Source organism: Sylvia atricapilla, chromosome 6 (assembly GCF_009819655.1).
Source record: "Sylvia atricapilla isolate bSylAtr1 chromosome 6, bSylAtr1.pri, whole genome shotgun sequence".
NCBI classification, from domain to species: Eukaryota; Metazoa; Chordata; class Aves; order Passeriformes; family Sylviidae; genus Sylvia; species Sylvia atricapilla.
The window spans coordinates 17792896-17817423 of record NC_089145.1 but is presented as its reverse complement, the minus strand read 5'-3'; the positions used below and the strand labels follow the sequence as shown (position 1 = coordinate 17817423).

General features: G+C 47.4%; 2 protein-coding genes and 1 non-coding gene across 3 annotated transcripts; 2 read left to right on the top strand and 1 right to left on the bottom strand.

Moving 5' to 3' along the window:
• Positions 1-829: 829 nt before the first annotated feature.
• On the bottom strand, positions 830-15272 carry PIDD1 (p53-induced death domain protein 1). Its single transcript, XM_066320981.1, has 15 exons — positions 14844-15272; positions 12716-13129; positions 11867-12070; positions 10977-11031; positions 10579-10780; positions 9796-9924; positions 9315-9494; positions 8586-8733; positions 7508-7643; positions 7158-7308; positions 5732-5855; positions 5249-5367; positions 4731-4838; positions 3564-3769; positions 830-2850 (listed from the first exon to the last, which is right to left on the bottom strand). Exons 1-15 carry the CDS (start codon positions 15115-15117, stop codon positions 2613-2615), a joined length of 2688 nt encoding a protein of 895 aa, XP_066177078.1. The 5' UTR covers positions 15118-15272; the 3' UTR covers positions 830-2612.
• A 4562-nt stretch (positions 15273-19834) lies between these two features.
• Positions 19835-24466, top strand: RPLP2 (ribosomal protein lateral stalk subunit P2). The gene is made up of 5 exons (XM_066320980.1): positions 19835-19952; positions 20395-20518; positions 22214-22262; positions 23858-23956; positions 24349-24466. Exons 2-5 carry the CDS (start codon positions 20396-20398, stop codon positions 24423-24425), a joined length of 348 nt encoding a protein of 115 aa, XP_066177077.1. The 5' UTR covers positions 19835-19952; position 20395; the 3' UTR covers positions 24426-24466.
• Positions 22397-22529, top strand: LOC136363251 (small nucleolar RNA SNORA52). Its single transcript, XR_010743953.1, has one exon. It is a non-coding gene; the product is annotated as a small nucleolar RNA SNORA52 (small nucleolar RNA).
• Positions 24467-24528: the final 62 nt, after the last annotated feature.

The window sequence follows — 24528 nt, the reverse complement described above, 5'->3', positions numbered from 1 at the left end:
TGATATTCCGCCAGCACCTCGGTGTCCTCAGCTGGGTGCTTGCTTTGGTGTCACTTCAAGGGGAAAGCCAGAAAGCATACAAGGAGACCCAGCCCATAAGGCTATAACTTAGCAGGGAAAGACTGGAGATAACAATCCTTGTTTGGGGCACAATAGTTACCTCTCCTTAAGTTATCAGCCCAAATCCTGACCTGTTCTACTGATGAAACTGTCTTAGGGTTTGGTATCTGCTGTCACCTGGCCTGGCTGCCGCCCATTACAAGAGTAACCTGAACACCTGGCACTAACCTTCCTCTCTCTTGACACCAAGCTCTTTTCCAGAAGAGCTGTAGCTCTGCTGATGCCTGGATGAGTCCTCCACAGAGTCCAGCCTACCTATCCTTTATTCCAGCACTGCCCAACTCAGCTCTGGCCTGATTATCACAAATGGAAAGCTAAGTGCAGCCAAGCTTCATCCTGTTGTAGCTGTGAATGCTACCTTGTGATTCCTGTAGACTTCTCCTGCACCTTCACCAGAGGACAGGCTTACCCTACACACTGTCCCTTCTAGATTAGCACTGTTGCTTTCCAGACCTGCTCCACCTGAGCCTCAGCTCATTCCCTGAATGTTGTGTTTCCTGGCTTAGCCCCACTGCAGCAAAGCCATCCTCCAGGGACACCATTAACTCAGCTGCAGTCTGTCCTGTGCTTTGCAACCAGCAGTATCCAAGCTCTTCTCCTGTTTCTGTACAGCACAGCCAAGCTCACCTGTGTTCTCCTGCCAGCAGGTTTACAGGGACCAGTCTCCATCTAACTCAAGGCATTTATGGAATAGCAGACCATGCTGTGAAACAGTTAAGTGCTGATTTTATTCCCAGTGAGAGCAATATGCTCAAATGCATCTCTCCAAAACTGGAGGAAAGAACAAATACCTTGTTGGTATCGATGAAAATTACAAACAATAACATATGACACAGAATACAAGAGAAAATGTACATTCAAAAGAGCATTCTGTGACTTGAATCCAACATGAGACTCCGGGTGGCACAACCTAAGCAACCCAATCCGTGGAAGTCCCAAGGTGACAGCTCAAATCTGCAAGTCCTTTACCTGACAGTAAGCACTCTGTAGCCTGAGATGTTAGAACAGCCTTAAATGACAGAAAGAAAAGCACAACGATTTTACAACTCTCTTTCAATAATACTGATGGTAGGTCTGAAGCAGCATCAGGGAAGCCAGTGATGATTCTTCATGAGGGGAAGAAAATGCCAGGATTTATCCAACCTGCAACTGCACTTGACTTTGGGTGGTGCAACCTGGCATGTTAAAATAGACTTTCATTTTCTCAGACTAAGAAACGGCCTTTTAAGTAATGTTTAGGGAGTTATGCTGAATTCAAATCTGTCTTGAAAGACTTGAGTTTACTTAAATGACAGTAGTCTTTCAAAATGCTTGCATGCAATTTTCCACTGTCATTGATAGGTCATTAACTGAAGGCCATTATGAGACGGGGAACAGGAGGAGAAGGGCACCTCAATAATAAATCATTGAGCAGTTAAAAAGCAGTAAATATACAAGATATTATATTGCAGCCTTATACAAGATATTCAGGCTGAAAAACTGGGAAGTTAGCTCAGCATGGTTCATGCCAAACCCACAAGAGCGCCTTATTTCACAGCTGGTCAGACCAGTTTTTAAAATGCAAATTTAAGTCATGCTTTTCACCAAACTTCAGGAAGGATAACACCTTCACTACTACAGAGTCATATTTCACTGGGAGGATGTGAGGACTACCCCTTGGAAACTGCAAAGGAAATTTAATTTCACTTAAATCAGAGTCTCTCCCGGAACAGGTCATGGGTTTTTACTTTTATATAAAATAAAATTGGATCTTTGTCAAAGATCAGCAGTATGTAGACATTGTCTAAAAAGGTGCTTGCAGGTGCAGCAGGCTATTTGTTTCATGATAGCTTTTGGAGCAAAACAAACAAACAAAAAAAAGAGCAATTTTTCTAGAAATCAGTTTCTTCTTTCTTCTCCACAAGTACTTAGGTTTTGTCTGGACTTAAGGAAACTAGAAGATATTTGGAAAAAAATAGAAAACGTTTTCATGGGGAATACAGTTCACATTTTCATGTGAGCAGAACACATCATTAACAGAAATGGCTGAGCAGTCCCCACCACATGACAGGCCTTCATAACATGACTGCACCTCCACTCTCCTACCAAGCACTGGAGAACAAACAGACCAAAAAGCTCACACTCAGTGTTTCCAGCAGTATTTCCAGTTTCAGGAATAAGTTATAAATAAATACATGTAATATATTTATGATTAATTAATCAAACACTGCCTAAGCCGCTACTCAGCTGACAGACAGACACTTCAATCTCTAAATTTCTCCACATTTCTGAAAGCTAAAGCTCAAGGTCATGAAGTGGAAGTAGAAAAAAGGTTCCTAAATGCACTCTAAACTTCCTGGGACTGGCAGAAGTAGCATGTGAGCACAGACCCGAGAGAATCAACACCCAGCTCCCCAGGAAGACACTGGCTCTTGAGGAGGGAGCAGCCCCTAGGCACCATCACTCTGGGTACACAGAGGGGTCCCACACACCCCCCTTTTCTCTGCTAGGTGCTATGTCATAGCTATTGCAGAGTCCTCAGTGCTGCTCTCCTGCTCCAGGCCCACCCGGCGGATGGACTCGCTGTATTTCTGCCGCCCCAGCTCGATAATGGCATCAATCTCATCAGCGATGTCCTGGCGGCCACTCTCTTTCATGGCTGTAATCAGCTTGCTCACACAGTCAGGATCCTCTGAGTTCTGCTGAGCCCACAAGAAAAGCATGTCCAGGATCTGCTTATTGAGGTCCTGTCTGAAGAAAGGAGGAAAGACAGAAGTAACCAACACGCTCTCCTGAATAGCAAACCAAAGAGACCTTACCTAAGTCCCAGCCATGGCTAGAGGCTTAAAGAAGCCATCCAGACACATAAAGCACTCAGTGGACCTGCCTCTTCCTCCCTAGCATATGGGAGTTGCAGTTCCTGCATGAACGTTTCTCTATAAAATATTTTCTTAATGGAAGTATCAAATCAAGGCATTCTGCTTTTGAATATAATTTCCTCAGAGGAACACTAGTTTGATCATAACAAGTCTAATTCTCTCCTACTGCTTTGGCTTTTTGGTCAGGCTGCATGTCCCATGATGTACCACAAGCACTTTTTGAATAACAATGATATTCACAATTAAAGCCATGGATCATTTCTCTTTGTAAGAGATGGAGGCTAGCCAGGAATCCGATCATAGAACAAAACAGGAATGCAATTCAGCTCATCAGGTTTGTTATTTCCCAATTTTGTTTTTCAAACAAAAAAGCTTTATTTTATAATGGCAAGAGAAAATAATCAGCTTCCCATTATAAGAGGTATTATTTTCAGAAGAACCATTAGTCAACCCATCTTTAATCCAGTGAAACGATTACAGTGGAAGAACTGTCAACCAGCCAAGCATTGATTTATACTATTACACTGCAGACAGATAGACAGACAGATGTAATGCACCACTGTTGATTACTGTGTCCTATCTCACCTGTTATTGTATCCTATGCACTCAATCTGCTGGTAGGTCAGGCCCAGGTTGAGGCCGATGCTCTGCCAGTCGGCTCCCACACGCCTGGCAATGCTCAGCAGGTTTGCCTGTGTCAGGTACCCAGTCTCAGCATTGCCCAGGTTCAGGGGAGGGAAGGAGAAGCCATTCAGGGAACCGGGGTTCTCATCCCGCTGGGGTTTCAGTTGCTGTGTCCAAAGAAGAAAGAGAAAGAACATTCTTTCCTCTACCATCTGTTTTTCTAGAGCACAGTGTCCACCCACTCAGTCTCCACAGTGAAATCTCCTTCCTTCTGCTGAGGAGAAGGGAAGTTCTTGGGGCTGGAGGGTCAGGCTGTAATAGGCAAGGAGGAGGCACACTGGCAGAGACCAGCAATGCCCACTGCCTCAGGAAAATATCAAATCATAATGCTCACAGTCATAACTCACATCAGAAATTTCCTTTCCTGAATTTATAGGGCAGTTTAAAATAAGCCACATCCCTGAAGCATAATTGCCTCAGCAGTAAGAGAGCACTTAGTCTAGGTTTGTAGTTGAGGTTGTGTGTGTCAGAAAGGGATGTGAGGTCATCACACGTGATCGGAAGGGATGCATTCAGCCTACCAAGGTATTTATTGTCTTAGGCTTCTCAAATGTCACTTAAATTCTGTAAGCAGAAGTTGCATTTCTCACTGTAACATACAGCCTAGCCTTTAAAGCTCACACCAGAATACCTACACTCAATGTCTATGTTCAAATCCAGCATAACTACCTCATCCTATTCCTTTATTTTTTTCCTGCTGCATGAGCTGTGTGACTAAGAAATTAATAAACAAAACAGACACTTCCCTTAATTACAGCAAGCTTCCTTGTGTACTACATCATCATTTATTCAAAGGATCCACGCTCTCTGACTCTCTGACCTCCCCTCCAACAAGCCTGTGCTTGACAGACAAGATGAGCAGAAGTGGAGACCACTCCCAACTCTTCATGCGCTCGTTTCAGAAGAGCTTACTCGAGGAGTGTAAAATCTCCACCACAACATGGCTGGGCAACTATTTCTTGTGGTCATTCATTGCATGCCTTCTCATGGAGGAAAACAAAATTAGCTGAGCAGGAATGCCACGCTCTTACACCATCTAGATTAATTTTTCTGTAGGAGACAACTCACAGGCAGTTTGATAGGCAGAGTAGCAAGCCACAGGGAGTCTGGACCTTTTCTCCTCCTGCTGGCATCTTCAGGGATGCTGTCTGGAACTGCCCCTCGGTAGAAAGAGACCTTTGCAAAGAGAAAGCGTGCAGTTAGGCTCTGATTCAAGCACAGTGGCCCAGCCTATTGGCACCATGTCTTTTCCATCTGGGAAAGAATTATTTCAGCATTCTCATCTATCCTCAGCCCACAAATATGGCCTCTCAATTACATGTAACTGGGAGGAGCACTGAGGTTGTGCCATAAAGGCTGGACTTCCTGCCAGCACCCCAAAAATGGCAGGAATGTAAGTCAGACAGTTAAGAAGTGATGAGTGATCCTTCAGATTACACTTCTTGATTATTCAGTTTAGTCAGTGAAATGCAAAGCCAGAGAAAAAAAGTAGGAAAAAGTTGTGCTCAGCACTCAGAGATTATTATGACGAGTATTCTAAAGGTAATGATGAAGGAAACAAGAAGTCAGTGTAACTGGTTGTTCACCTGGCCTTTTACAGCTTGGCCTTTTCTGTCCACAGGGGAGGTCACATAGATTTCCTTCATGTTCTTCAAGTGGGAGTAAAAAATAAATGAGAGACGTCCATCCACACAGTCGGGGCGATCTGTGCAGAGAAGCAGGAAGCATTCAACTTGTGGAGAAAAGTGTGCAGAAGCAGATCAGTCATAACAATAAACCCACCCGGCTATTGCCCTCTGCAGGTTTACAAGAGAATGGGAAGAAATTAAAGTCTGCAAACAGCACTTTCATAAGGAAAAGCAGACAGAAAAGTTGTGTGACCAGAGAATGTGGCAAGTTCAATGTCCAGGGGCTGGCTGCTGTGAGCAGTGGGTGAGCTGGAGACAGAGAGGAATGCCATGGAGGAGTAAAGCCCACAGCAGAAACACGTCTAGGGCCAGAGCAGCACAAGAGGTAGGTAGGTAGGTAGGTAGGTAGGTAGGAGCAGAACAAGCCCAGTACTACCATACCCATATCAATGCTGATGCCTCGCTCAAAAGCTGCAAAAAATTGCTCTCCCTCAAACATCTCCACCATGTCGGAAGGCTCAGGTCCTCGATAGCGGTCCTGCAGCTTCTTCAGCACGGGGTCAACCTGACAAGGATGACAGTGTTTGGTCTGAAACACATCCAACCCATGTTTCTATACCCATGATGTTCCTTTCACTTCCAATGGGAAAGACTATTTTACATGAAAAGGATGTAAATAAATGAACAAACACCCATTTAAAAAGCATTTCAGCATTTTCTCTATCTTTTTAACAGGTCTTTTTAACTTCAAAGACAAGGAGGGATTTACTTGCTACCATATCCCACTCACTATTCAAATACATATTCTCTGCAAAAAGACAGGTGCTACAATAGCACACAGCTGAGGACACCAGAAAGCTCATTTTGACTTTGTAGGGTGTGATCACAGTGGCAGTGCAACAGTCAGGTCAGATTCTTCTTTCTGTTTGTAACAGTAAACCTCTCTCACTCCATGACCATTTCCAGCAGGATTACAGACACACCAAACAACAATCTCACTTGAGTGTCACTGCTGCCTCATCTGGAGACAGTTTTAGCCCAGAACCCAATACAGAAAATCCTTGCAGATGTTTGTGTCCACAGGGCACTTCACTACAGGAACACAGGTAAAGAGAAGGAGCAACCAGAGCAGAGAATTATGCAGAGCCGGATATGCAGCCTATTAGTGGCAGTCTGATAAAATAGCCCTCACCTCCTCAAGATGCACTGCCTGCCAAGGGACACGTTCTCCACAGCTGCACACTCATACATTAGTCTGAAACAACACTGCTGGGGGTTGATACCCCTAGCAAGAGGCAGCAGAAGAGAATGTGTGAGCACTTTCCATCTCCTCCTTGACAAAGTCAGGCAGATGAGCTCACATTCATAGCATAAACTAACCTGACGTTGCACTGGAGTCCTCATATGTTCTTTTCCAGTGCTTGAACTGAGAACAGCAAGGGACATAAGGAAAAATACCATTTCTAACTACTCCAGCTGAAAAAAAACCAGGGCTGCTACCCACACACTAGCCCTTGTCAGACAAGTGACATGTAAACTCTGACTTAAATTTAAGCCAAAATGTTTTGCCTCACGTTTGCTGGATGATAATAGCATATAAATAGCCAGTAACTGTGGTTGAGATAATTTTAGGAGCCCAGTCCTCAGGATTTTCAGGGAAGGAAATCAATGTGTGGCATTCATCACTGCATAGAATGAGTTTTTTTCTTCCCTCAGCTCCCTGTGAGTTAGTATCACACCACCAACAGCATACCCCAGCCATGACTCTGCAGTGGTGAACAGGACCATTTGGTGCACTGCTGCCTTTACATCATACAAAGGTAAGTTTGGGAAGCTCAGGAGCAAGGCAGTGCAACCCAGATCACACCTTGTGCTTGGGGACACACTGTAGCAGGACTTGCTCAGGATCCCTCTTCCTCTGCAGTGCAATGAAGTTCACCTGGTACAGACGCAGCCGCTCGTAGACCTTCTTGGCAATGCCACCAATATAGGTCTTGGTGGTGTACCACAGCCAATACCTGGAGACAAGGAATTAAAAAGTGTGGAGGGACCCTGCCCAGAGAAAGATGCCAATGTCACACCCACACGATTGGGAAGAATGACAGGAAGAGACAAAGTGCTACGCTAGCCCTGACTTGCAAAAGGAGAAGGGAACAGATAGAAAAAGCAAGGCAGAGGAATATCCCACCTTTTCCCCAGGACTAATCCTGCACTTACCAGGAGAAGTGAGTGACTTCAAACACTGCATACAGATGGGTGAATTCCAGCACCACCTCACTGGTAATGTCATTCCAGGTTTGGCCCTCCAGGTCACCATGGAGAATATGCAGCCTTGACCGATCCAAATTTAGCCCTAAAGACATCAATGATCAAGAGATGCTATATGCAGCAGAAGTCTTGGGTGATTTACTTTTTAAAGGGTTCGTGGCCTTCTCTTCAGCATCCAGGACTGAACTTTGGTCAAAGAAGAGCAGCAATAAAAGGATCAGGCTATCCCATTGCTTTTGGGCTATTCTGGCAAAATATGCAGAGATAAAATTACAGTGTGCTCATTCCCACCAACAGATCCATTAGACAATTCTTATCACTAAAATCTAGGGTTATTATTCAGTTCTATCTCTTTCTAATGTACATCTCACAGACTTTTCAATCCTGATGCACTTCAGGCATACAAATACCAGGCAGTGTTATAATGAAGGCCATGTATTTCTTCACAAGAAAACCAAGAGAGGTCAAAGAAAATAGGAGTAAGGAGACTCAGGGTACTCAGCAAACAGAAGAATCCCTGGCATGACTGAGGCTGCTTTCAGCAGTTTTGCTGAAAACAGCTGGAGGTAACTTAGCATACAATCATACATTTTTAAAGGCAGTGGCTCAGCACCTGATTCATATGCAAGGAAAAGAGAAGGCAGACCCCTGGAGACAGCATGTTTATTTCCCACTTCAAGCTATTCCCAATCATGAATTGAAGCCCTTTTACAATGCATCTCCAGCCCACCATAGTAAAACCAGTAGTTTAAATAGACATGTGGTTTTGGCAAAGAAATCCTTTTGCCAAGACCATTCTCCCGGCTTGTCTGGTCTGTAAGCCCCAGCCCTGATCTGATGGACCTGAACTACCTTCAGCTCCTACCCATCTGCACCACCACACAGTTCAACATATCGACCTTGCTGTTCCTTGCAGGAAAAGCAGCAAGCCTTATTAACAACAGGAGAGGCAAACAAAATTCTCTCTTGCCATTTGTGGTTCTCCAAATATGGCATTTCCCTCAAGCAATTTCGGGAATAAGCTGACCTGTGATCCCAGGTGGAAGAGGCAGCTGAATTCTCACTGGCTTAAGAAAATCCACTGTGGAGTCCTGGGAGAGGTAGAGCAGGGGACTGGCTCTGCACCCTGCACTGGCTGTGATTTCCTGTATCTCTTCTGCAGAGACTGGCAGCACCTGGATGGGGCAGACAGCACAGTGAGCAGAGCAGTTAGGCACCAAATTCCCACACTGCTCACTCAGTTCCTCCAGCACCCAGTGGGCAAATGCTGTTCTTGCTGCAGGGCCCATTGAGAAATAAAGCACAGGGAACTTTGGCTGAAGTCTGGCAACCTCTCAGGCTGGGACTGACTTGAAGTATTACAAGAGCATCTAGCAGCTCTACAGAACAATTAATTTTAGTAGGGTGATTTTGGAATTAGATCCACATTAGATAGCCCCCCCACCCCCAACAATTCTCACTGAGTTGTTTTGCTAGGGTCAGGGTTTTTTTGCAAGAGAAAAAGAGACAAAATCTTCTTGTGTTCCCTTCATAGCAGCTACCAGCTGATCTGCTGGAGATCTCTTTCCCACACTGGCCAGGATGGAGAATAGAGCATGTTGCAGACAAGGAAGTTAAGAGAAGGTGATCTGAGATAGGTCAGCCCATGAAGCAACCATGTCTAGACATGAATTACCATAGGGCAGACATCTCTGTTCAGTTCTGTACTGAACGTAAGTAAACAGCTGCACCAGAGCTCACCAGAAAGCATGCATACCTGCAGCTTGACACTTCGAGGCTCTTTGGTGACTCCAGGAGGAAAAATCACTTTGATGTTTGGATCAACACTGGAAAAGAGCAATGTCCCCTCTGCTGGCACTTTGCATTCATTTTGGACAAGTCGAGACACAACAAGGAACCAAGAGAAGTGAAGGACACCACACTGGGCCACACACTTCTGTAACAGAGGACAAAGAAAACATATGGGCATATAACTTAATACAATAAAGGCAGGAAAATGAGTACCAGCCAAGCAAAAGAAAGTACTAGATCAGGGATGAAGCATGGCAGGCTGCAACTCATCAACTTCAAGAGACACACCTCCATGAGGAAGGAAACCTGGAGCTGAAATCTACATTTTATAGCAGCCGATCAAAACACAGCTCATGGGATGTTTCAAATAGGTTCACTCTTGGCTGGGCACAGCCAAAGAGGGTAACACGAGCAAAGTGTGTCACTGGTAATTTCAATCTGCTCACCTTTGATTTTCTCTTCCACTTCACTCTCGTTTTCAGATCACTCCAGCTCTGGCCACTGAAGGTCCGGACTACCACCTCATGCTGGTGAAGGGTTTGAGGTGAGATATATGGCATCCAGATCTGCACCTCCTGGCAAAAAAGCATTCCTGTGAGACGCCAACTGAAAGGATAAAACCAAGCCCAGCTCTGCTCTGTGGTTTCCGTTGCAGACAAGAAGAGGGAGGGCAGAGCATGGCCTGTATGCAGGGAGTCAAAGAACATGCTCTGCCGTGTAGTCTCTGAGGAGGTGACAGGAAATGTCAGGTCTGCTATGGACTGTGATGGCAGGAAAAGTTCAGCAGCTTCTGAGCAGAAAGGGCAAAGCAGCATTTGCAGTGAGCTGCTGTCAGCCATGATGAGACTGGTGGGTGGTGTGACTACTCCCCAGCTTGAATGCAAACCACACAATCAGACTTGTAGAGAAGGATGCAAACCATTCTCCTTTCAGGCTAAAGCCAGACACTGGACTTATCCTCTGGTAGAGCAGGGGGGTTGTGAGTGAGAAAGGTTATAGCTCAGCTCAGTCAGGAGCAGTGGGGAAGGCAAAGGCCAGGACAGCATCAGAGAAGCTGGCTGTGTCCTTTCTGATTCTCTGCCGCACGGCGTCTTAGAGCGGCAGTCCTGCAGCTACTTAAAAGCAGCAGGGGGTAAATGTCTCACAGGTCCCAAAATGCACTCTCAGAAGATTCTACTGAGCTACTGCAAAGGCAGATTCATCAGGAGGTGAGCTGGGTGTATCCTCACCTGCTGGAATTGGACCCCATGAGGCTGCAGCTCCAGGACTCTACTCAGCAGGACATCATGGTGTCTCAGCTTTACCCACTGAGGATCCGGCGTGAGAGATCGGAAGCAGATCCGGAGGGGATCAGCGGCAGCCCCCGGAGGAAAGTAGAAATGGATGCCACAGGCCAGGACCACTCTGCAGCCTTCAGAGGTGACAGTAAAGCTTCCAGAAGAAATGCACGAATTTATGACATTGTGCAGTGACTTCAGCCCTCCAAAAATCAACAAAAGAATCTCATACTTGTGTTTGACTGGCCTACTGAGGCTGTAGGCTCCCATACATTCCCACAATACCCACTATGCACCTTGTCTGGGACCTTTTTACACCACAGTAATATAAGTTCTTAACAGAAGCTTACCTGCCCTCTCCTGATGCAAGGAAGAGTCTTTTTAGCTTTCTGGTACTGGATTTATCTGTGACAACAAGAAGGTTTGGATAGGAGAAGGAGCTAGAGGTTATTTAAACCAAGGTAGACAAGAAATGCTGAACAGTTGTGGTTTAATCCTAATCAGACAGAAGCTGCTAATGGAATCCTGGTCACACTGCAGTGGGCTCCAGAACACACCACAGCAAGAGGACGGCATGAAGCCTCAAGGCCCCAAGATGTACTGAAATGGTGGCTCTCCCCCAAGGAAACTCAAAAGCAGAGGGAATTAGAAAATATTTCAGTTTACCCCTGCAGCTTCCAGGGCCATGTTGGATTGCTTGGGGCTACCCCTGGGAATCAGTGCTACCTCTTGTGAACATGAGCACCATTGGGAAACCCTGCTTATATTCCTGCTCATTTCATCACCTTCCTCTTGGACAAAGAGCTGCTTCTCTGCAGCCTGTGAACCTCAGGAGAGCAGGAGGTAACTGCACAGCAGAATGACCCCTTGCTGCTCTCTGAGGTTCTAGCATGAGCCACCCCAGCCTTAGGGCCATGCAGCAAGTCCAGGAACTGGTGCTCACTTTTGCTTAAAAGGCTGGACCCCCTTAGGGATGTCTCCTGATTTGTTTCCTGGGAGTCCCATTTTTGCTTCCACTGTAAAATCCTACCAAGAAAGCCCAATTCCAGGGACCACTGAGCCCATAAAAACATAACTAGTAGTGTCTGTCTCCTTACAACTTAATAATTATTCCAGAGAGATAAATGCTGATCTGATTCCCCCCCACCTGTCTTCTCTAATCCAAACCCATCTACGCCATGCTGGGCTGAGTGAGGAAACAGCTGGGCAGAACACACAGCAGCAGAAGCCTTGCAATTACCAGCCTGCGGGGATGGTTCAGTCTCTCCCAAGGGATTGCCTCGGACGTGCACGAACGGCAAGGCCTGGATCTCAGCAGGGATGGCACGGAGGCAGTTGTTCTGCAGATCAAGTCTGGACAAGTTGGGCAGGCTGGCAAGCGAGGCAGGGACTGTCACCAGGAGATTGCTGTGGAGATGCAGCCGACGCAGAGACTTCAAATTGGCTGCAGGTTGGAACAAGAAGTGACCCCCCATCCGTGCTGTTAATTGCATTGCACGGCAGCTCTAACCCTCCCTCCCTCCTCAGCCGATGTAAATACACACATAATGAGGGAAAAGCACAAAAGCTTAACATCCCGTTAGCTCACTAAATAAAGGAGTGCAAGGAATTAGCTGAGAGGCAATGCAACCACCTCTGTCTTCTGCTTTTCAGCTACAAGTAAGCCACTTCTGTAACAGCATCAAAAACAACCTCGGTCACAAAGTAATACAGGACCCAGGAAGCTGGACAGCAGAAGTCAGGGCACGGTTCCGTGGACTGGTCCACAGTGAACAGTGTGATTTCAAGCCCAGATTTGCATCCCATCAAACCTCAGCTCTTCTCTTATTAGTCCCAGGTGCTACCCAAAACCAGCCAGGCTGTATCCTCGGTCACTGGAAATTGTATTGAAATCTCAGCAGTGTTGCTGATTCAAACAGAAAATGTTGTAAAAGCTCAAATGTACTGACTGAACCAAGCATGATCCTTCTGGATACCCCTTCCATCTGGCTCCAATATAACATGGTTTATGCTAATAGCTCTGGGTCTCAGAGGTTGTACCAAATGCTTGGCATACCAATGTCCTTCTCTTTCCCAATAAAATACATACCTAGGGAGTCTGGGATGCTCAGTAAGCGATTCCCAGAGAGATCCAGCTCTGTGCAGTTGTGCAGATTCCCAACTTCTTCAGGGAGCAATTCCAAAGCATTTTCTGAGAGATCCAGATCCTGCAGCATTGACAGATCCCCAATGCTCTGAGGTAAGTCTTTCAGCTGATTTTTCATCGCAGAGAAGAAAGTCAGTTTGCTCAGACAGCCAAAGTCCTCAGGAAGTGTCACCAGACTGTTGTGGCTCACCAGGAGCACACGGAGGCTGGGGAGGTAGAGAATGCAGCTTGGCAAGACGGAGAGTCTATTGAAGCTGAGATCCAAATGGGTGAGACACCTGAGGTCCCCCAAGTCTGGTGGCAAGCTTGTCAGGGAGCCATGCTGATAGGAACCAAACTCATCCCTAGCATGGCCACCTGGGTGGAGGGAAGTGAAGGAAGAGGTCAGTATGCTACCAGGAGAGCTCACCAGCCTCACATGAGACTCAGCACAGAGATTCACAAGACTGGGAGTTACTGATCACAATGAGCAGCACTAATCACAAAGTACACAGAGAAGGGAGTTTTCTGCTCCATGCCTCAGTCTCCTGGTCAGTGAAAGGGGTGTAACAGTGAAGAGCTGTTATGAAATCAGGAGATGCCCCAGTGCACCAGTACAGCTCTTCTAAACACATCTGGAGTCAAAGCTCAGAATGAGCCAGGCCACCCCAAATATATTTACCACACTTCAGCAGGGCAACCCATGTACCTCCAAGCCTCCCACTCTCCTTCCCCACTTCTTCCGCTACCAGTGGCCAACACATAACATGTTATGGATCAAGGCAATAGTTTGCCCTCAAGGCTCTATCCATGCTGCTGAGAAGCAAACAGCCCTGAGGACTGAAATCTGCCCTTGCAAGACTGGAGGGCACACATGAGGAAAGAGCAGTGAAAATCTGGGAGGAAAAAGTAGGTAATTCAGTATTTTGTAGAGCAGACAGCACAGAGGGAAGAATGAAAGTTTCATGTCCCAGTTTGTGACACTCAAATTGGAGAAGGGCTGTACCCCTGGAAAATAACTTGAGCAAACAAAAGGAAACTTCCAAACTTTTCCACTTGTTCATTCTTTCATACGCCTTCTCCACTGTCTTCTATTTATATCCATATACAGCAGAGGGCACCAAACTTTTTTTTATGCTGTATAATGATACAAAATGAGAACAACCAAACTAACAGGCACCTTGTACTTTGTACATAAGATCTTAGTGAAGTATTTTATTGCCCTTCAGGATGCTCAGGGTGTGTGTACATCTCACAAAAGGAGACTGATAAAAGGTATTGCTGTTATTGCCACCTTACTAAAGAGGGAAAAGACAAATCAAATTATTCATATGAGAAATTTGTGACAGATATAGAAACAAACCTCAGACTATTCAGTTTTCAGCTGTAACCCTGAATTCTGCCCCAAAACTCCTCCTTTTTTCTCCTTTATTTTTAAAATTCTGCCTCCCAAAGAGCAAATGATTCAGTTTGATATAGAAATTATACAAATTGTATTGAGATCATCCGATAATAAATTGATGAGACAGTCAAAGAATGATCTAATATTTACAGCTCTTAGACTTTGCCAAATTACATGGACACCCTGTGTCCTACTTTAGATAAAATGTTGAACTGAATCAGCCTCTTCTGGTCTGTCTTGAACTCTGCTAAACCTACAGTCACTGACAGTAAGCAAGAATTAAGCATTGAGTAATTCAGACAGAAACACAGTAAAGACTGCTTATTACATTCCCAAAAATTAAAGAGGGGCTGAACATTCACCGAACACCTTTCAACCTCCCTCTTGTTGTGTAACTGCAAAAAATACTCTACTTCTAGAGAATGGCTACAGAAAATACTGCAGCATCAACCCAACTAGACTCCAAAAAAAAACAGTCCCCAGGCAGCTGTAGAAACAAAGGGTGGAAATAAGACGCTAGAAGCTGTATCTTGTTGAAATCTGCATTCAGCTCTGAGCAAGGCTCAGTCAAAGCTGTGCTAAGGGGCACTGCAACAAAACACTTCCAAGGGCAGTTTGTCTTGCAGACGTGAAGAGAAGGATTAACAAAAAATCTGAGCCTAGAAAAGTTAGACGGGCCCAGGAATTTACCTTTAAGCACCAGGGATTTCAGGTGCTTCAGATGAGGTAGGCTGCCCAGTGCGGTGTCAATGAGGCAATCGTTGCTGCTGAGCCGGAGGAACTCGACCTGGACCACCTCTCCCTGTTGCTCCTTGAACAGCTGGAGGAAACGGCGGCAGCCGTCAGGATAGACATCCAGGTTCAGTCTGTTGTCCGCAAGGCAGGAGCCAGCGAGGGCAGGAGCCCCCGAAGTCCCCTCCCCACACTCATCCCTGAGCCCCAGCGGCTCTGCCATCTTCTGCATCTCATCCACAGGGTCCAGACATGCTCTGACTTGCCAGGCAGGCAGGCACTGGCAGCGCCACGAGGCAGCTGGGACAAGGAGAGGAGGAAAGATGGCTCTGAAAAAGAACACAGGTACACAATGAAGGCTCCTGCCCCAGTCCAGAGTGGCTGGAAACAGTTTATAATCACAGCAAGATGGTAGGAAAGACTACATGTTTGTTACTGAAAGATTTGGAGGCAGAGAGCACAGAAATGCATGTGACAGGTGTCACTGAGGCTTCTCCTCCGAGGGAAAACCTCTGAATTTTTCCAGCCAACATCTCAGCAGGGAATGGAGCAATTACACGCCATGAGAATAAAGACCAATATTAAGTTTAAAAGATGTAAATGTAAATGCCTATGCCTAATGCAGATTTCAAGGTGCCTTAGTGGGAAGCTTTACAAGTGGAGAAGAAAACTGGGGCAGGGAGACCTGAGCCAGAAGCAGAGCCCAGAGGTGGCTCACAGACTGTGACAGGCCCTTATCAAACCTGGTTGTGAAACCAACTGTCAATGAGAGAAAAGTAAGTGGACAAAGGGCAGCAGAGAAAATATGTCAGGGACAGGGACAGAGTTAGAAAAGGCACATCGGTGGTGCAGGAGCAACATCTCCTGAGCTTGGCAATTAAACTAGCTCATGATGTGAATATCAGGAGCTCCTTGTAAATCCTGCCACAGATCAAACTGGTAAATAGAAGTTTCTTTTGAGTGAGGCAGAATTAGAACAAACTTGGCTGCTGCCTGAGGCCAGCAGAAACAAGCTAATGCCCCAGCAACACCCTGAGGAGCAGTGCTTTTAAAGTTAGCCTGTGGGACATGGCAGCACTGATGTTCCCAAGTCACAGTCTGGGGGAAGCATCATCCCCTGAAAGATCAGGAATGCCTCACCCTGAAAAAACAGAAATGTAAGGACAAGAAGAAGAGGCAGCTTGCAAACTGTGCTGGGTCCTTGTTGAATCTGGTTTGTGAAACTCACTGTCAATGGGATAAAAGTGAAACTACTGCTTTAGTATAAAGGTGAGCATTTCTTGCAAAGGCATTGTGCCCAACATGTACACAGTCCCCTTACAGACGTGTAAGAAAAAAGTCCATCTGCTATAGCTTTGTAAAACTGTCAGTGGTGAAGGAACGAGAGGGCAGCTCTGGAAGTCACAGAGACAGCCTCGGGGTCAACAGACACGGGTAGATGTGGTGCCACAGACACTCCAAAACATACACCTGCACATGGACACACACATACAAACCCCCACACAGCCCTTCACATGGATACACACAGCCTTGTGCATGGACACACACACCGTCCCGCACATGGATACAGAGCCCCGTGCATGGACACACACAGCCCTTCACATGGATACACACAGCCCTGTGCATGGACACTCACACCCCCGTACACGGACACACACACAGCCCCGCACATGGACACAGAGCCCCGTGCATGGACACACAGCCCCGCACATGGACACACACCGCCCCGTGCATGGACACACACCCCTTCACATGGACACACAGCCCCCACATGGACACACAGCCCCGCACATGGACACAGCGCCCCGTGCATGGACACACACCCCCGTACATGGACACACACAGCCCTGCACACGGACACACAGAGCCCCGTGCATGGACAAACAGCCGTTCACATGGACACACAGAGCCCCGTGCATGGACACACACCCCCGCACATGGACACACACAGCCCCGCACATGGACACAGAGCCCCGTGCATGGATGGACACACACAGCCGCGTGCATAGACACACACACACACCCGTACATGGACACACACAGCCCTGCACACGGACACACAGAGCCCCGTGCATGGACAAACAGCCGTCCACATGGACACACACCCCCGCACACGGACAAACAGCCGTTCACATGGACACACAGCCCCACACACGGACACACAGCCCCGCACACGGACACACACAGCCCCGCACACGGACACACAGCCCCACACACGGACACACACAGCCCGCACACGGACACAGCCCGCCGGGCCGGGCTGTCCGCAGCGCCCTGTGCCCCTGTGCCCGTCACCCCACGCCCGCTGTCCAGGCCCCGGCCGCAGCGGCAGCCGCGCCCCGTGCCCGGCCGAGCACGGCCCCGCTTGTCTCACCCCTCCGCACCGGCCCCGGGCACACGGCAGCCGGGGCTGGGCTGGGCAGGGCTTTGCCCGCCACTTCCCGAAAAGTTCTCGGCAGCTGCGCCGCGATCCGGGGCGGGACGGGACGGGGGAGGCGCCGGAGGCCGCGGGACGTGGGCCGGATGCTGTGGGGAGCGGTATCCAGCCGTCCTGCTGCCACGGCAAGGGCGCGGAACGAGATTTTCCCGACACGGCCACGGCCCCGGCACCGCAGCCGGTCCCGGTGTGGCTCCCCTGGGCTCCAAGGGGGTGGGAGGCACGGGCGGCTCCGGGTGTTGTGCTCATTCCATACAAATCCAGGGAGAGAAATGGAGCAGGGGCTGCGAGCCCAAGAGGGCGCAGGGCTGGGGCTGCCCTGAAAGGAGGCTGTAGCCAGGTGGGGGTCAGCCTCTTCTCCCAGGCAACAAGTGACGGGACGTGTGACTGGAAGTGATGCTCTCCAGCTGATGTCCAGGTTCAGGCTGGACATCAGAAAGAATTTCTTCACAGAAAGGGTAGTCAGGCATTGGAATGAGATGCCCAGGGGAAGTGGTGGAGTCATCATCTCTGGAAGTGATTAAGGAAAGGCTGAACATGGCACTTTGTGCCATGGTCTAGTTGACAGAGTGGTGTTTGGTCATAGATTGGACTTGATGATCTCAGAAGTCTTTCCCAACCTAATTGATTCTAGGACTCTGGATGCAAGATGCTCATGGCCCTGAGGGAAATTTCTCTTCCTACAGGTAGAAGACAGTAATCACTCATGACTGCTCCAAGCTCTGGCTCAGTTATAACACCATGAGCCTGGTTGTTTTGTGAGAGCTCCTGAACTACCACAGAAGTCCCATCACACTGGGAATCTTTGGGGCACCCCCAGGGCAACAAGGCAGGGATAGCCACAGCCCACACCTAGCCGTGCTGCTGGACCACCCCTCCTGGTTTGTTCGGGTCCAATGGGTTTCAGCACAGTCTTAACTTTTTCTTCTATTCATTTCCCTAATGCAGGAAATCAAGTGAACAAGCATAGGTGGTGACTCCCATAATCCCATGGCGAGACCTTGCCACAGGATTACCACCTCTGAGCCTCCCAGCACAGGAGAGCAGCCCTGGCCCTCCTGTGGAGAGCCTTGCCTCAGTGTGCTGTCCCACAAGTGGGTTCAGTCATTCAGTGTGCAAGAAGCCGATCCACACGTGGAGTCGAGGTATTTCACAGAACCAAAAAGTCAATCAGATTGGAAAAGACCTCCAAGGTCATTCAGTGCAATCCATGACCAAACACCACCATGTCAATTAGACCATGGCACTGAGTACCAAGCCCAGTCTTTCCTTAAACACCTCTGGGGATAGTGACTCTACCATTGCCCTGGGCAGTCCGTTCCAATGTCTAATCAACCTTTCTGTGAAGAAATTCTTCCAAATGTATAAGCTGAACCTTCCCTGACACAGCTCGAGGCTATGTCCTCTTATCCTGTTGCTAATTGCCTGGGAGGAAGAGGCCAACCAAGGTAGTTGCCTTGCTACAACCTCCTTTCAGGTGATTGTAGAGTGATAAAGTCACCCCTGAGCCTCCTTTTTTCCAGACTAAAGAGCCACAGTTCTTCCCTCAGGTACTCCTCACAAGATTTGTGCTCTGGACCCTTCACCAGCTCGATTGCCCCTTCTGTGGACACATTCCAGCACCTCAATATCTGTACTGAAGAGAAGGGCTCAGAAATGGACACAGGGCTTGAGGTGTGGCCTCACTTGTGCCATGTTCAGAGAGAGATGATCACTTCCCTAATCCTACTGGCCACTCCAAGATCGAGTTCCACCACTGACCAAACACCACCGTGACAACTAGACCAAAGCTAACTGATATGTCCAGTTGTTCCCAGAACACCGCCAGGGACAGTGATTCCACCACCTCCCTGGGGAGCTTGTTCCAGTGCCTGAGCACCCTTTCCATGAAGAAACAGAGACAGGTGCTGGCTCTGGATTCATCACCCATTGCCCATCTCTGTGCTGATACGAAATAAACAAACATGAGGACTCTCCGTGTGGATCTGCCTCGCGTGCACCTGCTGGCGGAACCCAACTCATGGGACAAAGGGAGGGGATTGTGCTGATCCTACCAGCCCAGGGCAGGGCAGGATTCCAGAGTTGGAGGACAGTATTAAACTGCGCCAGGGGAGGTTTAGGTTGAACATCAGGAGTAATTTCTCCACCGAAAGAGTGGTCAGGCGTTGGAACAGGCAGCCCGGGCTGGTGGTGCAGTCACCATTCCTGGAGGTGTCTAAGGAAAGACTGAATGTGGCACTCAGTGCCATGTTCTAGTTGACAGAGTGGAATTCGGCCACAGGTTGGACTGGATGATCTCAGAGGTGTTTTCCAGTGTCATTCACTCTGTAGCTCCGCGACTTGGAGGAATCACAACCATCCCCACACAAACGACGACAAAGCCGCACAGCCCATCAAGGACGGGCACGCCATGCTCTGCGCATGCGCCACCGGCCGCGCTGGGGGCGGCCGCACCCGCAGCTCCCCATTGGCCTGCGCGCTGCCCGCCGGTCCGGCCCAATGGCAGCGCTCGTTGTTGAGGGGTGGCGGGAAGAAGGCGTTGCCGAGGCCCTGCCCCTTCCTTTCGCCGTCGCTCTTCCCTCGCGAGCGCACGTCCCGGGCCGCTGTCCCCCTTCGCCGCCGCCGCACAAGTAAGCGCGCGGTGCGGCCCCGCTCCGCGGGAATGGTGGCCTCCGGCCCACCCGCGCTAGTGCGCCGCCGCCCGCGGGGCTCGGGCGAGATCACTCGGGGCGGGAGGGGTAGGAGGGGAGAATGGCGGCCATGTGCTCTATCGGCCTGCGCCTGGGCCGCGACTGGCCGAGGGACGGGGCGGGCTGAGGCGAACGCCAGGGCGGCAATGCCGTGTTGCCGCTCTGTTTCGGGAGAGGTGTGCGGTGCCGGCGCGGGCGGGAAAGTGTGCCGGGCCGCCGGGGGCGGGCCGCTGCTGGCACAGTCTGGGGAGCGTGGCCTCGCGGGCCGCGGCTTCTCATTTGGAGCGGAGTCGAAGGGATGTGGCTCGGAGAGAGAAGGGATGAGCTCTTTACGAGCATAGGTAACTCGGCCGTGCTGAAACTCTACTCTCCTGTCTTGCAGGATGCGTTACGTCGCAGCTTATCTGCTCGCCGTGCTCGGGGGCAACGAGTCCCCCACGTCCAAGGACTTGAAAAAGATCCTCGATAGCGTCGGCATCGAGACGGACGATGAACGCATGAACAAGGTGGCATTGCCTATTAATTCCAGGTGTCCCAGCCAGCACCAGACATTGGAGCTCTTCCTTGGCTTCACGGTCCCGCTGTTCAGACATTCGCTCATCCTTACCTGTGTGATTTCTTAACACTGCAGAGCCAATCATATGTTTTTACAACTTCTGTTAAAAGTCTGGCTTTCTTATTCAGTAGGTCTCCTCTGCAAAGGTCTCTGTCAGTTGTTGCTGACGTCTGGTAGTTCAGTCTAAGCATCTTCATTGAGATGGTAGTTGCATATAAGGATGCATTGAAAACGTTCTGAGGTCTTGTATAGTCTGCACTGAAGGTTCACTTCTTATATTCAGTCAGTATGGATTCAGAGCTAACACTGTTGAAGGCCTGATACTCAGTACTACGTTATTTAGTGTGCTGCAAAGGAGCATTTGTTTTCTCACCAAGAAACATAGGCAAATTCTAACATGGAGATTAAAGGTATTTGAGGATAATATATATGAAGATTTTGGAAATTATTACTAAAGCGTTTGTGTTTAAAAAACACAAAAGAGTAGTTCAAAGAGTATTAGAATGTTTCTTGTGATATATTAGATTTTCAGCATTGTGGCCCTATAAAAAATTGGCCATGGGGATAAAAAAAAAACAAGAACCAATAAAATGATCTTAATGATCTTATCACTTGTCCCATACTCATATGTAAAGTGTTTTCAGAAAGGTAAAGGTAAAAAGAAACTGTTTTCTCAGTGTTTCACCAGAGGCCCAAAGAGACAGTGGATTGGCTGAGCTGACAGCATCCTTACTATGGTTGGGGGTGCTGGTTTGAAATCATCATGCTCCTGTTTAAGTGCCAGGTCTTTTGTCTTTGGCTGCTTTAGGTTTAATACCTTAATGAATTAATTGCTTTCTCTGATCCTCCAATATTTGGAAAGCTGTTACGGAGTCTTTTGGTCATAATTAATTTTTGCACTGTCTGTATTTTAAGCCTGTGTAAGTGTAGCAAAGTCTTAAAAGCACCTTTCTCCTGGATGGAGCAGTCATGCAGACACATAGTTTCACACATCCCATGCTCTGTGTAAGCAGAAGGTGCCTGCCTGTTCAAAAGCTCTTGGCTAAAGTGCTTTGGCTTTGGCCAATGACTCCTGATAGCTGGAACTCACCAGTAAGTTCTGGAGAATTATTTTTAAGTGCTTGCTGTAGCAGTTTTGGGGTTTGTGTTTTGCTTTTGACATCCCTGGTTATACAACAATGGTAGTAAATTTAAAGTTGGAACTCTGTGTTCCAGGGCAAGGATGCAGTAGCTTGGCTTTTAACATTTGGTAGGGCTATGAATGGGATCCTGTAATTTTGGGTCCAGAACCCAGTGCTTAGACCCTCCCAGGGGGCATTAAGCAAGAAATGTAAACAGTCCCTCAGTGACTTACACTGTTGGTTGGGCTTCCTAATTGATTCCACAACATTTCTGTGTCTTCTTTTTTTCAAGGTTGTTGGATTAATTACAAATTCAGTAACAGATTTCATGAAAATGCTCAAAGTATTAAAGACTCAGCTGAAGTTTTCATGTCAGTGTTCTGCTCCTGGCACTGAGAAGTAAGGAATTTCGGGGCTAGATAAGCAGCAGGATGGAGGTGCTGCATATTCGTCAGTACTTGTTTAAATGTAATTTATTTTAATGCCGTTTGGAAACTCTTTAACATTCTAAATTTTACTTACAGGTTATTAGTGAGCTGAATGGAAAAAACATTGAAGATGTAATTGCCCAGGGTAAGTAGAGTCTTTGAGTGAGCCAGGTAATTGCCTCTGTTACTCTGATAGCCTAGACCTGAGAGTGTAGAATTGCTGCCAAGTCGCTGACTCTTTGTTCAGCCTGGTGCATCACAGCTGAATTGAGTGAAATCAGGTCCATTCTAATTCCCTGCAGGTCAGTGCCAGTACCTGCTGGGTTTCGCTTGTGGACCACATTAAACTGGAGAACTTAAGCATGTATGAGCTTACTGGTAGTCTGCTCATGATGTGGTTTTCTGGACATGTTGATAAAAGACTGAGCTATCCTTCAGGTTCTCTAGGAGTTGGTTTGTGTTTTACTTTTGTGCCCCAGTGATGTAAAGCACAAAGAACAGGCAGTTGGCATTGGAGTGCAGCTCCACGAGAGAGATGAGCACAAGCCTCTCCAGTGCACACGTAAAGTTCTAAGTCCAGCGTTTCCTTTTCCCTGAGACAGAACTCTGAGAGCTGATGTTCATAGGAACTTGTGCTCTTACTGAAGCTGGAACTTTTCGCATGAATTGACTGGGTCATAGGGCTGAATTAAAGCAGAGCTGAGGTAGTGCAAAGGTTTCTGATTAATGGATTTTTATTTTTTTGCAAGTGTATAGGCGCAAGGGAATTTGCAGGCATATTTTTGCTCAAAGGTTGCCAGGACTTTGCTTGGCCTTGCTGTCAGGAGCAGGCACTGGACATTTTCTATCCATGTGGTTTTAAAGACCTAAGAGAGCTATTATGCATGTGTTACAACACACTTACACTGTCTCTTTGTAATACTTTAAATAAATTGTTTCCTAGAACATACATGCATATGAAATGTGTTTGTTTACTTTGCTAGTTTATTTAGATCTTGAAGTAACAGGGAATAATTTAGAAACTTGATTCCCAGAAACTGGAATACAGGCAAACAGAGGGTGTTATGTGACCTTTGAATGCCAAGGGAGCCTTGGTATGTGAAAGACAAGAGGCCAGAGAACTAGCTGGCTTTCCAAATACAAGCAGAAATCAGAAGTCTCAAAGGAAATGCAATAGGGTTCATAAAGTGCTTAGGAATCTGTTTAAAATACTGTACTCTTTGCCATAAATAAACTAGTCTTTCCCTTTCTCTCCTGTAAGTGTGATCCAGTTATGCCCTCAGAATTCTCTTTACCCTTAAAGGGAAAAAGAAAAAAAAAAAAAAAGGAGCAGGGGAAGCCAGTGCTGCTGCTGTTACTTTTGAGGTACATTATCACTTCTTGAGCTACTGTGCTGTATTCAGAGAAGAATGTGGGTGTGCAGAATTGGATGTGTTCGCTGCTATTTTTATGACAGCTTTTGGAAAAAAGACTGAGACTCTGTGTACAGAAGAAAACCTACTAATAATATGCTGCCAGTGTTCTTGGGATAAGCATTAGTGAATCTTAAAACTCCTGGGTGTTTTTCACAGAACAGTTAATATTTATCATGGATACAGCCTCTTGTTCCTTTCAGCAGATAGTGACAGGTTTAATCCATGAGACAGGATCTGTTTTTTCTGCACTCTTCCCTTTCCCCTTACTTCTGTGCTTGAGACGAGCATGTCAGGAAATAAATACTTTCTCTTGTGTCCCATTCAGGTAATGGAAAACTTGCCAGCATGCCGGCTGGGGGAGCGGTGGCAGTCTCTGCTGGAGGGGGCTCTGCTGCTCCTGCTGCAGCTGCTGCCCCTGCTGCTGGTGAGTGTGAGTGGAGAGGCCTGGATACAGGGCAACTCCTTTTGTCTCTGGGAACGGTTTAACAGCTGAGTCTACCTTGGCAGTTCAGTATGTGATGGGAATGTCAACTGACCAGTTACTTTGTCTTTGGACAGTCAGAAGCACTTGCTCTTTATCTGCCTTAGGATTGGTCATGCCTTGAACTGAGACTCAGAGACTTGTGGTGTAAAGCAAATCCCTGAACAGTAGTGTCTGTGTCTGTTCAGTGTATTTGGTTGCTGAAAGGGAATGAGATGAACCCTGAAGGCTCCAATACCTGTAGGCAGGGGAGCTTAGAACACCAAAACTTGTATCTTGAAAATCTGTAGTGCAGTGTTAATACTGACCATTCACTTGGTCTCTTTTTCCTTCAGCTGAGGAGAAGAAAGAAGAGAAGAAGGAAGAATCAGAAGAATCTGATGATGACATGGGATTCGGCCTCTTTGATTAATTATTTGTTATAGAGAAGTTATTAAAATCCTTTGTTTTAAATGTTTTTGTGTTCATTATTATTACCATACAAGTGCTCTTGGATTCAGCTGTTCTTAAAACAG

What these genes read in the sequence shown, in the direction of transcription:
- PIDD1 (XM_066320981.1), bottom strand. Translation starts at nt 15,117, where the DNA reads ATGCAGAAGATGGCAGAGCCGCTGGGGCTCAGGGATGAGTGTGGGGAG. An exon ending in CTCGAAGTGTCAAGCTGCAG is followed by an intron (nt 8,734 to 9,314) that starts GTATGCATGCTT and finishes TGCCCCATCCAG; the next exon opens with GTGCTGCCAGTCTCTGCAGA. An exon ending in GCCAAGCTGTAAAAGGCCAG is followed by an intron (nt 4,839 to 5,248) that starts GTGAACAACCAG and finishes CTCTTTGCAAAG; the next exon opens with GTCTCTTTCTACCGAGGGGC.
- RPLP2 (XM_066320980.1), top strand. Translation starts at nt 20,396, where the DNA reads ATGCGTTACGTCGCAGCTTATCTGCTCGCCGTGCTCGGGGGCAACGAG. An exon ending in ACGATGAACGCATGAACAAG is followed by an intron (nt 20,519 to 22,213) that starts GTGGCATTGCCT and finishes TTTTACTTACAG; the next exon opens with GTTATTAGTGAGCTGAATGG. An exon ending in TGAAGATGTAATTGCCCAGG is followed by an intron (nt 22,263 to 23,857) that starts GTAAGTAGAGTC and finishes TGTCCCATTCAG; the next exon opens with GTAATGGAAAACTTGCCAGC.